General features: G+C 39.4%; 1 protein-coding gene across 1 annotated transcript; it reads right to left on the bottom strand.

Moving 5' to 3' along the window:
* Positions 1 to 5,707: 5,707 nt before the first annotated feature.
* SREK1IP1 (SREK1 interacting protein 1) lies at positions 5,708 to 15,574 on the bottom strand. Its single transcript, XM_059492368.1, is given in 6 exon segments — positions 5,708 to 6,519; positions 8,849 to 8,927; positions 11,132 to 11,272; positions 12,846 to 12,893; positions 15,326 to 15,451; positions 15,454 to 15,574. Coding segments are annotated over 6 exon segments (705 nt in total). The 3' UTR covers positions 5,708 to 6,329.
* Between the last annotated feature and the right edge of the window lie 51 nt (positions 15,575 to 15,625).

Genomic DNA, 15,625 nt, shown 5'->3' with positions numbered 1-15,625 from the left:
GAGATGAATCTAGAGTAGCCCATGTCTGTTTATGTTGATTCATCTTTTGAGAGTTAGAGTAATTAAAGCTGAACCACCCAAAAGGTCCTATCACAACCCCCACAACACAGTGCAACCCAAGCAGCACAATTTGGGCTGTGACATTCAAGGCAGTTCTCTTTTGCCGGTCCTCTTATATGAAAAGATGATAATGATTCAACAATGTCAATCAGTTCCCTGGTCGTCCGGCAGCGGCGTGTTATGGTCCTGTCGATCGCCTTCGAGTGTCCTTTCAGTTGAAGCAGTAGTGGTCTCAGGCTCAGGAGCAGCTTCTTCTCCAGACGGTCCTTGAGATTTTCACATCCACCCTTTTCTGGGGTTTCCCAGAAAAGTTCCAAACCAGTTTTACAGTCTGTAATCCTTTAGTCATTTGGCTGAAATGACATCAGCTGGGCGATTCTCAGTCCTTTGTTGATTTGGAGTGGTGAGAAAGTAGTATGCACTTGAAGCACTTAAAATACTTAACTTAGCAGACTTATTTTCAAATCAACAGAACTTAACTGTTCTTAACTTAACAAATCCTACATAACTTAAACCTAAATACAATTTAAACTTAACAGACCTCAAACTTAACAGAAAATAAACTCAACAAACTTAACCTTAATAGTATTTAGCATTTAACGGCACTCAATAGATAATTTAACTTAAACTACTTAATAACAGATAAACCTATTATAGAAATAATGTATAGCATTTACTATAACTTACTTACAGGCCTGATTCTAAAATATTAAGTTAAAATAACTTTGTTCACGTGTTTGCTATAGCATTTCTATATCAAAAAGCACACTCACAACATCTCACTCATACAATCAGTCCAACACATCTTAACATTTTTCAAAATACAATCCCAGAGTCTGATATTCCACCGACCGAGCCATCCGGGCCTCTGATGTTAAAGTCCATGTCAATGCAGGTGATTATGACAGCATAACCAATGCCGAGCCAAACCGGCCGAAATTTGACCCATGCATACAGTACGCTGATTCCTGTTTCAGTCTCTGCCAGGAAGAACAAAAGTTCCTTTAACTTCGCTTGTTTACCATCACTAGTTTCTCAATTTCAGCAGGGATCTTTCCTTTTATTGACAAAAGTTACATCCATTAGGCTGTTAGGTCCAAAACCGAGGCTCTTTACCAGCTGCGGGGCGGAGAGACAAGCTCTGGCGCTGGAAAAGCGCTCTGGTCGCCGCTTGTGCCGGAGCAGATGGGCCCCCCCCCGCTCCGCGCTGCGGGTCACTCCCTCTGCGGCGGTCCCGCTCCCCCTGCAGCGGCTCCCTGTGGTGTCGGGTTGGAGACAGGAGAGGGTGCCGATGCTGCAGCGATGACTTCTGTTGGTGCCTGGTCGTCCGAGCGGCATTTTTGGCCCCAATTATTTGATGTTGCAAATGCAGCTGACACTTGGAGAGGTGCAAGAGCGGCTAATACCTGACTCTGAGAGGACTTTGCCTGTTCTTGCAAGCCTATTCCTGATGCTGATTTCTGTTTGATCACATCTATCACAAAAGTCTGCTGTCCCGTAGATATGAGGACCATCTTCTCTAATGCCTCTTCTATAGTCCAATTAGTACCTAGGGTGTTAAGTACTCTCCTAGTAGCAGAATTACAATTTCGGAGAGCACACTCCCTGAGCAATACCCCCCTAAGATATTTTGGCACCTCAGCTCTTTCAATTGCTGCAGCAGCCTTATCAATAAAAGAGCCAAATGATTCCTGTCTGCCTTGCTTGATTCCTATATATACAGGTATCCCTTCTGGTTCCTTTACCCTTTCCATCGTGAGTCTGACTAACCTCACTGCCTCCTGGCACTTCTCCTGACCTATTAAGGCTCGTGCCTCAGTACGAAGGAAAGGTCCCAGACCCATAAGCTCATTAAGAGTGACGCCATGGAGGGTGTCACCTTGCTGCCTTTGACTGCCACACACTCACTAACGAGCGCTTGCCAACGAGCATTAAACAGCAATTGTTGATGTTGGGTAAAGATTAATTTAACTATGCCGCGACAATCATTAACGAGAAGGATACTGGTGTCAAAAATATAGTCGAGCATTTGTTTGGCTGGTTCGCTTTTAAAGCCAAACTGACTAACAGCAGCACGCAATTGAGAAAACATCTTCCAGTCAAGAGCAGTGATCGTTGCCTGAATGCCCCCCCAGCCTGAGGGGTGAAAACAACCGGACAAGCCAGTTCGCTAGCTGTGCTTATCAGCTCTTGATCTCCCTTTTCCATGGCATCTTTGGCCAGGGCAGCCCATGCATCTCGTCTATCCCTCGCAATCGTCGCCGCTAGATCATTTTCCGCCCCAGGGATCGACTGATTGCTTTTCGGGAACAGAGTATGCGTTTTTGGCCCCAGCTGCTGCGATACAGCAGATACGGGAGACTCAGAGGTGCTCCGTGTAGCCTGCAGCAAAGCGGGCAATAAAGCACCCTGCGGAGCTTAACTTGTTAGGGGGGGCTGGCTCGTTAAAGGAGGCGGCGAAGCGGGTAATGCAGCGCTCTGCGGCGCCTGGCTCGCTGCCTGGCTCGCCGAGGGAGGTGGTGAGGCTGGTAATAAAACCGTCCTCGTAGCGGGGCCGAGAGGAGTTCCCGCCTCCGTATCAAACTCCCTGTCTTGATCGTACTCCTTGTTACGACCGTGAGCGGCAGTAGCCTGGTGGGCAGCCCTTTTTTCAGCCTGAAACTGCAACAGCTCGGTGTTAATGACCCGCCATAATTTACCCAACTTCCTAGCAGTTTTACCATCATCTAACGTAGCCTGCCACAATAAATCACCAAATTTACGCCATTCCGACAACTCGTGAACTGTGTGGGGATTTACAAAGATTCCCCTTTCCAAACCATAAGCCAAAAGACCTGGTAATTCTTTCTGTAAGTCTATTCCCTTAATTTGCCTTTTTTGCAAGAAAGTAATAAAAAGTTCATATGCGGCTTGCCTTTCCATACCTATATAAGTGCGCACTTTGCAGCTCCTCAAGGCGTCGGCCGCACGTATCAGCCAGGCCCGTCGATATGGTCACCCAGGGCATGGCGCGTATCGGCGGGTTTTCCTCCGCTTTGTTTTCGTGCTTATTTGCCGCTCTAGCTGCTTCGGAACCTGAACCAGTCCTCACTTCCTGTGGTGTTCACAATCCCCGTGGTGTTCACGATCCTCATGGTGTTTGCTATCACGTCCGGGTGTCACCATTTGTTGAAGTGAAGGGGAGACGACCATCCTTTAATGCATCGATCAGTCACTTTAAATAACAGTGTTAATTAACTTCATGCATATTCCAAAATCCAGGTTCACAATAGGCTAACAGAGAAAACTCTAACCACTCCTTTTGTTTTACAATACCTATAATTGTTTATTAAAAACAAAACCAGTGTTCCCACTGAAAGGTTCCCAAAACTTCCATATCTGTTCCCAGGGTGCCATCTTTTCCCAGAGAGGGTGTTACACTTGTTATGGGAAGACTGTCTGAGAACCTTATTGTTTATAAAGTGATACATGAGAGAGTCTAATTGTTTATAGTAATCAGGCTGGGAACTGCTTTTGGAACTGCTTTGCAACTACCTTTTACTGTTCTCTCAACTGTATGCCTTCATGGCCTTTTTCTTTAAGCCATGCTTGAACTAAACTCTCCTCACATTATCTCAGCAGCTTAAAGAATATGCCTGTAAATGTTATTAGTCCATTCCAAGTTCACAGCTAGATGCTGCAATTTTTTCTATCCATAATTGCATTATTGCAATTCTGAGCTATGATTCTTCAGTATGACTTATTTTTGAAAGGAAAAATAAGCCAAAACCTTACCGTTATAAAGCTGCATAATAATACTGCATCACAAAGAATTTATTTTTTCTGTTTGTTCTACGACTTAAGTACCTATGGCTAAGACTTTTTGTTTGTCCGTCATTTATGCCCCCTTGCAGAGTGCACAAGAACCAACACATACCATTGAAAAGAATACAACAGAGGAACTGCAGGAAATATTCAGGAAGGAGTCCTGAAAACAACACAAGTTGATGCTACCAAATGACTAAATCTTTAAAGTAATATTCCTACAAATTTCAATGGTAGTAGAGCTTGTAGTGGTAACACCGTTGCCTTTTTGCCCAACCTGGAAATTAAACCTGAGATTTTAGTAAGGAGGTAAAATAAAAGGGGACCCTTATTTGAAGGCCTACAGGATCAGTTATGGAAAGATACCCACAAAAGCCCACCCCACCCCACAGGGGTGAGTACATTTTTATAGGTTTTAGGAAATTAGCATAACTGATAAAAAGTACTAATTAGGACAAGTGGTGACACAATTTCCCCCAGGTCAAGCCCCTTCTCTGGAGCCCCCCTTCAGCATTAGTTTTACTTTTTCCATGAGAATATCTCAAAGAGTTGTTCTCAGCCTTGGTTCACAGGAAGAACCAAGATAGTACCTTGTACCTGTTGGGGCTTGGAGCTCTGGAATTTATCTTTCTGCTTAGGGAAAGGCCATGGAGAACTGCAGGGAAAACTAGCTACTAACACAATAGGTGACACTGTTACAAATATATGTGTAAAGAATACAGAGAACATATAAAAGGAAAAAAAAGGCAAAACCCAAATGGCATGAACACAGGAAACGAACATTAAATTACAATCAGTGATGTACACACCGCTGTCCTCACACCGCAAAATTATGCTAGTAGCAGGTAAAAGTTTTCAGAAGTTTATGAAGATGACAAGTATATTGTTAAAATGCCTCTAAAGACCATGAAAACTACTAAGCGTGGAAGTGTAGTTTTGTCAGAATTTAAAGAGAAAAATATTCTTGAATTGTTGTTCAATGGTGCTCATCTGATATGTATTAAAAATAGGGTAATACCTGTTAAACAAAATTATTTGTGTTCAAAGGAGCTTTCAATTATTCTAGGTACATTGAAGAAATGTATGTGCTCTAAACTGTGAAAGAGAGTGAAGGGTTTTCCTTGGAGTCTCACAAGTTGCAGAGAATGCTGAAGCTGTAGCTTTTGTGCTGTGAATGGTATTTCCTTTGGCTATTTGCAAAACAAGAGCTTCCTTCAGTTTCAATTCAGCTGTTCCAGGCCTCGGTGCATTTTACAGCACAGTTTGTTTCCCAGTTTAGCAGCTCAGTTGCCAGTGTGCACATTTTTCTTCCACTACCTGGGAAAGATGACTGAAGGAAACACCAAGTATCTGCTTTTGTTTCCTGTGCCAATTGCTGAAAAATTTGCATTTTTCAGAGTCTATTGTAAGGCAGGTTGTTGACTCTTCACTACTCTATGCATTTGCCAGGCCCATGCCACATACTACTCACGTGCTTTATTCTTGTCCTTCTTTCTGGAAATAGGCATTTCATTCTGTATCTGAGATAAGCTGACAGGGAATGGCACTCTTTATACTGGCATCACCTTTGTATTGCAAGAGCTTTGGAGGCTGCAGAGAAGCAGGGATGCAGTCACTCCTACTTGGGGCCTGTAGAACAGCAGGAGTTATGCCAGGGTTAGCTTTCGAAAGTCTGATTCATGCAAAGTGAAGCTAATAACAACTGACATGAATGAAGAAACAGTTTATCACCAGAAGTCTTGTTGTGACATCCGAACCTTTACATCTATGTCGAAGATGAAATGGCCATAACATTTTGTAAAAGAACAAAACCCAAGGAAAAAGGACTTTAAGAATCGATAGCTTTTGCTTGCATCTGTTTATTTTCAGCTTGGTTATAGTGGTCCTGCCAAAATAATGTGTAATTATGTTTCACAGTCTGTGACTAGATCAATTTTAGAAGATAATTTTGAAGGATTTATCTTTTATAGCTTCTCATTGCTTATTCTTCTCCTCTCAGGACCTGAACACTGATTCATATTTGCATTTACTGATTAATGTATATAAACAGAGACTGTTGTGTAAAACATACATTTATTTAAAGGGTAATAGAAAATCTTACTTGAATTTACAAATTTGATGTAACCATTCTGACATTAAGCGTATTTCAGTTAATATCTTTCTAAACAAAACCTTGTGAACTGAAATTTACCACATCCTACTGTAAAGGATTTCAAACACAATCACAACTGAATTAAGAATAAGCTGAAGAAGTAGTTGCATGGTTTAGTATTAATAAACCTGAAATAGAAAAGCAGGTTTTTTTCATATAATGGTCCATCTAATGATCTGATGCACTGACATATGCTAATAGATTTTTCAAAAAAAAAAATATCCCATTTTTAAACAGCATTGCAAAGCATAAATAAACTTGCTATGAAAGGAAAATCATCTTCTCTGCAGAAGCAAAAGCAAAAATAGACATGTCAGTCACTACTCGAACTGTCTGAACTGTTAGAAGATGAACTTTTTTCCTTTCGTCTCTTCTTTTTCTCCTTTTTATGATGCTTTCCTTTCTTTGATTTATGCTTTTTCCCCTTTTCCTTTTCTTTTTTGTGTGATTTTTGTTTTTTTGACTTTGGCTCATCCTCTTCTGCTGAACTTGATGAAGAAGATCTAGTAAAAAAAATGCAGATCAGTATGTAATTAAAGAAGGAAAATTACACAATAATAACTTAAGGTGTCAGAATGTTTGTAATGTCACAAATTGAATTTGGTGTAGAATTTGTACAGTAGCATCCACTGGAAAGCTTATGATATCTGAGTCTGCATGTTTAACTTAAATGATTACTTTTCTAATACAACTTTCATGCCACAAAAGCAGTATGTTTATAATACAGATAAAAAAATAATGGAATAGGCAAGTTGTGTGGGTTTTTAGTTTTTGAGAAAAGAAAGACCAAGAGTACAGTCCATCAAAAAATAAAGTATGACAACAAGGTAGAGCTTCTGTTTTTTAAATATCACATGATCAGTAACAATGCTAATTAATGCCTTCACATATATGTCTCTGATGATGCAAGAATCTGAGAGAAATTGTTATGAAAAATTTTTATGTACTTGCAGCTCATACTATGGGTCTCTAACCAGCAATGATAAGTGATTACATACAAAAATAAACTATGAGGACAATAAGTCATTAAATATTCATGAATGCTAAAGAGGGGAGTTTTATGCTATTGTTTACTTGATTAACTATTACTTGAATGTAAAGAAAACTGTTATAGATAACTATGTAGTTGTTGGCTTTCGCTATTATATATGGGCTTTTGCAAATTACTTTGATATAGTACAGTTTGTAATCTCTTTTTAACTGCTTTTTATATAGTATAATTTGTGTAGCCTTTTATGGGCAATACCCTAATCCCTGTGTACATTGTATATTTTAGTGTGACAGATATATATTATAGTTTAAGCTTTCACAAAATATTAAAATAGAGGCTATGCGCTGTATATTATAACATTGACTTTTGCAGAAGTAATTGTAGTTGTGAAATAGTAATTAATGCCTTTATTATTTTAACTAATTGACAATGGTGAAATAGCTAATATTAATTGACAATACTTGTAAAAATGGCCAAAACATCTGTATGATAAGATAACATTGAAAAGAACCAGGCAAATAACACCGGAAGAGCAAGAAGAAATCTACCACCGACCCTTTGACTATTAGTAGCTGTCAAACCACAGACCAGGGGGCCTTGTGAGAAAATAAAATACAAGACTCTCTAAGTCACATCTGCATTGTGGCACATACTCTAAGAAGATGTGGCCAGGAGTAGAACTAAGCTAAATACTTCCTGGAGCATGTAAACTCAAAGGAACGTTTAATCTTCATGAATATGCCTTTGACCAATGCAATGAAAAAGTATGTAACAAAAGTTGTTATAGTTAACCACATGCATCTGGCTATGGCTGTGCACCCAGTGCTGTTACTTTTGCTTTATCCCTTATTAAACTTTAAAAAATTTTAAAGAGTAAGACTTGTTTATCACAAAACTGACAACCAGATTGACTCTTTTCTCTTCTACTTCTTCACAACTGTAAGGGCTGTCTTCAAAAGTGGAAGTTTAAGCTACACAATGTAAATAAGGGAAAAAAAAAGCAAATACAACAAGTATTAAATCCTGTTTCTTTGTTTTGGAGGGACATCTTCTTGTGGTCTTCATATACATTTTACAGTTTGTACCTTCCAGTGCAATTCCTGGCATATTGTCTTATCAATTATCTTAACAACGAAACATTAATTTCATCTATAGTCTCACTTTAAAAATGGAAAAAAACCTCAAAAAACCAAGTCAGTCCACAGGCCAGAACTCAGATCCACAATACATTGGAGTATTATGACATTTTCCTCTGAAACTGGAGTAACACTGTTTTTAGGCTTCTATGTTAACAGGTACACTAACACTCAACACCTGTTCAGTACTAGAGAAGTTTCCCTTTTGATAACAGTGAGTTACTCAGAGCACATGTGTGTGCCTGCAGGTGTGCTTACACATGCATGTCTGCACACAAAGAACCCTACAGTCCCTGAATTTCAGAGAGCCTTCTCCACGCTGGCTAGGCTGGGGACCAACCGCACAATCCTCCTCACTTGTTCTTTTCTCATCACAGCTTGCCTAGAGTTGGACGGTCAGGGGCAGTTCTGCTTTCTCTGATCTGCAGATCTGCAGCTTGCTAGAGCTTTCAAGACTCCTATGATCCTGACTGCACAGCAGAAAGCCTGTAACTCTACCACTAATCTAAGAACATTTACCTTACCATTATTTTACCATTACCTTACCATTAGTCAGTTCTCACTGGAAAACAGAAAACTTTTCAAATGGAAGAAGTACTTGCAAATAATGTTGCATCAATAGAAGCAATATTTTCTGACAAAACACAAGTATCAAAAATATTTCTAAAGCTGTGTTTTGAAATTAAAAAGGTGTGTGAAGGTTACCTTTTCCTTGATCTTTTTAATTTTGTTTTCTCTTTGCTTTTTCTTTTTTGTTTCTTTTTTTCTTCCTCTTCATTTAGATCTATAGATAGAAAGTTAAAGTTTAGAAAACACTTGTCTGAATTAAGATCAGCATTAAAAAATAGCTTCAATGGCAATGTCAAGTTACTACAAAATTCTTGTTAAAAGGCTTTCTTTTCCTTTCCCCAAATTTTGGTTTGTATAGCAATTTCAGAAATATATTGCAGTAGCAGCAGGACTTTTATACACAACTTACATTGTATTGACACTGATCTATTCACTAAGAATGAAGGAAGGCCTGTAAAATGTAGCAAAAAGACCTTTTCCTATACATTTATACCAGATTCAGGTTTTCATATCTGTTCTTTATCACAGAAAGGGTGATAAAGTACTGGAATGGTCTGTCCAGGGAGGTGGTGCAGTCACCATCCCTGGGTGTGCTAAAGATTGGATGTGGCTCTCAGTGCCATGGTTTAGCTGAGGTGTCAGGGCATGGGTTGGACTCAATGATCTTGAAGGTCTCTTCCAACCTAGTCATTCTGTGATTCTTCTGTATTTTAACAGTTTTGACATTTAACATACATGTCCAAGTCTGAAAACTAGAACAAATAAAATAATATTCTGTCAGGCATCCCTGAGTTACTTCCACACATTCACAAACAGCAATGCCATAAGTGAGACACATTTGAGTTAATTGTCAATGTACTGCCTACAGAAACCAGCAAAAGACTCTCCCCTAATCTGGTTGTGTCTGCCCCCTGCCCTAATGCTCTGCAGTGTGATATCATGACTTCACATTTCACTTACAAGCAATGTTTTTATGACATTGATGAAATTTCTGACCTTAGATTTTTATATACTGGTTCAAAAAGTACTTTTGAACTCTCCAAAAGGCAAATCTACCACATAAATACACATTCAACTAACAGGAAAATACTGCCTTTACAATTTATCCTTAAAAAAGATAGCCAATTTTGAGTATTTCATTTTACTCCTATGACCCTTTCCATAAAGTCTGAATGCTGGTGTAGTTATTCCTTTGCTACAATAATCACAAATTATTGGTATGTGTGTTATGGAATGGAACTTGAAATAATTTAGTATTAATAAAAGAGCAAACTACCTTTGGAGCAATGAAAAAACATGAATGATAATGCGTGAACAAGCAGTATTTTTTAAAGAAAATAGTGCAAAATCTTGAGATGAGAAAATGGCAAAATTCCACCTGGATAACTGACAGATACACATCTCCTTACAATATACACAGCAGCCACAATTTGCAAAAGAACATATAATAAAAACAGGAAGATTAGAAGATCAAGTAAACAGCTGTTTTTTCCTGCAGATATCCTGCAGATATCCATCTAAGCTTATCTTCAATAAGCTTAGTGCTGAAAAAAACCCAACCTTTGCATTCAAAAGTACATAGTAAGTGGTAAGTATTTTTTCCAAAGAGACTTGTTCCAAGAATGTACCATTGCAGTACCAATTCAACAATCTGGATAAACAGCCCATCCATTTCTTTTAAAGTGTACAACTAACTATAGGGTTCTATCTGCCCCTTTTCCCTTCTAAATAGCATCTTCAGTAGGAACTAAACATCAGTGCATACGAGAGCAAAAGAACAAAACATAATGAAAAACAGAAGGGCTGAGGAGAAGAATGTTCATTCATTTAAAACACGCTGAGGTGAAACTCCCCTTCTTTCTTAGGTGCACAATCTCTTTTGAGTCCAAATTCAAATCAATTCAAGTATCTGATAAACAATTCATCTATTCTTATTCTGACAAGGAGTTGATACTTAAGAGCTTCCAAATATAGAACAGTACTTCTCATAATATGAATGACTGAATTCCAGTCTACTAGCTGTTTCAGTAAAAATCCTACTTAGAAACTGGAGAGAAATTCAGGTGTCATATTTCTCAGTAGTTAGATGTTTAAACTACATGACATAATCAAAAGATTAACTCAGAACACTCATGTTATTTTCTTCTAAGTAGCTTCTTTGTAAAAGATTAATTAATCTCTTGTATTTAGGAGCCCCTTTTGAGATATTCCAAACAGGTACATTAATAACTCTAGAAGGAAATAATCATAATACTAAAAGAGTGTGTGTATCAAACCTCTGAAGTCTAAACACATAAAGTAAAAGACCTATTTTTAAATCACAGGCTAAAAGAACTAAAAGCAGTTATCAAAAAGGATAAAATGAGAGTCCCTGCACGTCAGAAGACTATTATCCAAAACCCACAAAAAACACCTTACTCTTTTTTTCACGCATGGCTTGTAATCTCTGCAGTTCCTCTTCCTCGCTGTCCTCACTGCTAGTGCTGCTAACGTCTAAAACAATATCTCTTTGAGGATCTACTCGGAGGAAGTTTCGACATTCAAATGTCAGATGACCAGCTGAACAAAATAAATACACAGAAAGAAAAATTACACTTTATCAAAAAAACATCAAAAACGTTGATTTTTGTATTATTCAGTTTTGAGAAGTGAAAGGAAAAAAGGCAGGCTGTGATCTGTGAAAGGGGCAAGAGAAAGCTCACTTTGAAAAACTCTCCAAGAATTTGACAGGTTGTACAAAGCACTGTTCAATAGTGCTTTACGGCCTCTCTCCTATTCTGCTAATTTGAAGATTTTTTCCAACTTTAGGTTCTATTTTTTAATGATCTTAGGTATTTCTTAAGAAATTACCTAAAAATACAGCATTAAATATTTCAAAAACTACAGTCAGTGTTGCATTGCTTAACTCCCTCTAGTGAAATTGTAGAATCATATTTGCCCATGAGACATAATCTTTAACAGCCAGTACTTAATACTGAATAAACTACTGCCTGACCAGTATTTTTAGTTTTCTAAGTTGCATCTTGATAATCATGACCAGCTAGAAACCTTGTGCTGAATACACCCATTGAAATAACTTTAAAAAGTGAAATTTAAAAAAAGGGAAGATATGGTTTGGGAGACACATTAATTCAAGTAGTAATTGAAATAAGCTCATGTTCTTAGTAAGGATGATAACAAACTACCTACACCTTCAAGACAGATTTTAGAAACATATAAACATGGATCATATGGTATGACTACAAATTTTCTTCTCTTTCAGAAACTTTCTGATACTTGCTGCATGTAGAAAGAAAGCACTAAATCTGTATTTATATCCACTTTCTTTGAAAGAACAGATACACAAAGCACGTAATTGACAAAATTTGTTGCAAAAGCCTTAAGAGAAAGAATGAAGAAATTTTTTTTCCCAATGTAACACTTATATAAAAAACCCAAACAGCTTAACTCACTGTGCTAAAAGTTCAAGACAATTCAGTACAAAACAGTGTCTGTTCATCCAACATTCTAAAAATAAGAGTCAGTGATTAAAAATTTGAAATCTTCACTAAGACCGGTCTCCATTAATCAGGAAAGTAGCCACAGACATTTACAATCAGTGTATAATCCAAAGCATGAGCTAAATGCCAACTGCAGAACCTGTAAGCAATAAAGGTAGCTGTTTCCTGAAATGTAAAATGCACACGATAGTATTCTCTTAGAATAAAAGTTTATACAGATTTTAAACTATTTTTTCTGGTGAATTAGATTGTACTTAACTTCAACTGAAATGCCTGCCTCTTTGCAGTCAGATTCAGAAGAAGCACAACTGCACATCTCAGTATATATCAAAAAAGATGCTTTCATTTCAAAGTTTCTCAAGTAATTGCATTGAAATGTTGTACATATGAATATAATAGCATATTTTTTTTTGCTGAGACACTCAAAGAGCATTGATAACTGTGAGAAACCAGAGAACAAACATGAAATAAACAGAAGAATGATAACATGGTAATTTAAACTGACAAATGCCTGGGGAACAATGGAGAAGAATACTTCTTTCCTTTTTTCCCCTCTCCTCAAAAGGCAGTTCCAACCAACATCGTAAACTGAAGAAAACACTGTAACTTTATATTGCTTATTACAGACTTACGGTAGCCACACTTCTTGCATCCAGCTCTGATATTATCCTTATTTCCTCCTGAAAGAGAAAATTTCACCAATTAGGTGTTGCTGAGGAGAACCTTCAAGTTTCTTTCAAATGTGGCTTGATAATGTCAATACACAGCCAGAAGTGATCACCCCTCACGAGTATTAAGTACACCAAGATCTCTTTAAAAAACTGCATTTCTAAGGCTACTTTTCTGTGCAGTAATCTACCAGAACACACTTGACTAATTTAAACTGCTAGAGATCATTTGGTCTTACAATATTTATTGCCAAATCCTAATTTGATTTATTGTGACCTTTCCACTTGTTTAGTTACAGTATGAACACAGTAATAGACATCTAACATTCCAGTGATCTGTAGTACACAATATAAATTCTAGTAGTGCAAGGATGTTGACATGTATTCACTGGAAACTCTGAAGTGATTTATATTTAAATAACAAGAATTGACTTAACAAGGCAATTAAAAAGACCAAACCAAATCAAAAATCAATCCTTGAAAACAAAGAAGGAAATTAAAAAGTCAACAAATTGTTAAATTATTCTGAATTCAGACAACATGACCAAACACAAAAAAACACAAGAAAGCAAATGTGTAAGAAAGTGAAGACAGTAACAGTAAAGTTTGGATTCTAAACAGGGAGAAGGATCTGAATAATGCAAATTATAGGTATCGAAAGTGTGTGATTCTGCCATGTGAGACAACAGTTAAGTTAAATAGACACAGTAGGACACAATGCAGGAGAAGCACCAGGGATTTACCCCACCCCCCAACAGGTCAATCTTAATTCTTATCATTTTAGCCATTGGTAATAAAAGTGACAACTGAATTCCCAAAATCAAAGGATGCCATTCTATCTCCCAACTGAACACAGCAGAAACACCCCAGCACCTTAAGCAGTCATATACTAGCAGAAACTGAGTACATCAGTCCCATTAATTTAAACTATGACTTACTGAAACAAGCACCGTCTTTAAAAAATTCTGCTCAAAATAACAGAAACCTTCAAACCCCAAGCTGAAAAAACTACCTTGGAAACTTGGACAGCTCAGGTGTATGCCTTAAAAGAGTGTTGGAAAGCCAAGCAACAAAGATCCATACATTCCATTATAATGGATTATTTTCTGCAGATCCCAAACCCTTAATATTACACATCCCCTTCAAGGTCAGCAGTGTTCAGGTCCCTGTTTTGTGACAGTCCCTTTGTTAGAAGGACACCCATGAGTGAGATATGGAGGTAGGGAACACAGAAGAAGAGTCACAAAATAAAAATCAAAAGCATACCAATGCCATGTCACATCAGAAAAACAATCAAACCAGCATTTGCTTGTTCACTACTTCTTGGGACTAGAAAACAAGATCACCCAAGCCACCTACTTTGTCCTAATTTTCTGAAATATTTCTGAGTTAACCCCAACCCCGTTGCATAGCTGACCCATAGGTAAAGAAAGATTTGGTATTCCAGCCAAGGGAGGTCAGCACAGTCATGTGCACCCTACAGAAATCTGCAGTGTAAGTCAGGATCTCCAAAAGAGACACCCAGCAGATAACAAGAATGCAAATACTGTCACCAAACATTCCTACGAAATTCCTAGGACTGACATTTTGTTATTGTTTTAGGCTTTAAATAATAATGTTAGAAGCAAGTGTTTAGACTAGATGAAATTTTAGCTGACTAAAAGCAAACTCATTGCAAGAAGCTTCCTTTCTCACTCCTTCTTCCCTCATCTTAATTTTCAAGACAATAAATGGCACAAAACTAAGGACTTCATTCGTTCAGTGGAGCATAAGACTGAAAAGAAAACCTTTGGAAACCTTTGAATGCAAACACGTCTTCCTCAAAACTTCCTTCTAGAATGGGAACAAGCTTCTGAAGACCTTCGTTTCATCAGAGAAGCAGACCACCAAAGCTCAGGCCTGCTCACCTGCTCCCGAACCACTCACTCCCGGTTTTTCAGGGCAAGAAAACCCTACGGAGCAATGGCAATCGCGTTCAAATCGCGCAGGTGTTTCTGCCTGCCCTGACTCACAGGCACAACCTACTGGGACACAAGCACTAACCCAGAACGGCGGCGGAGGAGAAAAGCCCAGATAACCAGCTAGCCTCAGAGGAGGCCGTGAGAACGCAGCGCTGGGTCACACAGGAGCTCGGGGAGGGGCCCCGCAGCCACAAGAGGAACTCGCCCGCAGCGCTGCCCCTGCCCAACGCGGCCACGGCCCCATTCCCATCCCTATTCCCATCTCCATCCCCATCTCCATCTCCCAGCCGCTGCCCCCGGCAGCGCGGACTGGAGCAGTGCCCGCCGCCCTCCGCACGCTTCCCCGTGCCGCGCTCAGCTGCGCGCCGTCCCCGCGCAATTGTCCCACTTGTCCACCGCCCCGCCGCTCGTTCCCGTTCCCGTTCCCGTCCCCAAGCTGCCGGGCGGAGCCGGCCGGCACTGCCCCGGGCAGGCGCCCCTCACCCGGTAGCGCCATCCCGCCGCTCTCTCCCGACTGCACCGGCCCGCACGCTCAGCGACGCCTCTCCCCGCCGGAAGGCTTTGCCCGGCGCACTCCCGGACCGTACCACTCCCAGGGAAGGCAGGGGGCCTCAGCACCTCTAGGGCGGGAGCCACGGTGGGAGACCACAGATGTGTAGAGAAACCTTCGGGTCTTTCCCAGGACACGTTCTTTCTCAGTGAATCTCGGAGAGGCTCCGGCCGAGGACTCATTTCTTCATCCTTTCTTCCGGCTTGTGTAACTTCATCCCCCTCTTCTCCGAA

Source organism: Ammospiza nelsoni, chromosome Z (assembly GCF_027579445.1).
Source record: "Ammospiza nelsoni isolate bAmmNel1 chromosome Z, bAmmNel1.pri, whole genome shotgun sequence".
In the NCBI taxonomy this organism is placed as follows: Eukaryota; Metazoa; Chordata; class Aves; order Passeriformes; family Passerellidae; genus Ammospiza; species Ammospiza nelsoni.
Note: the sequence above shows the minus strand (reverse complement) of the source record. Positions and strands in the feature narration are given on the sequence as shown.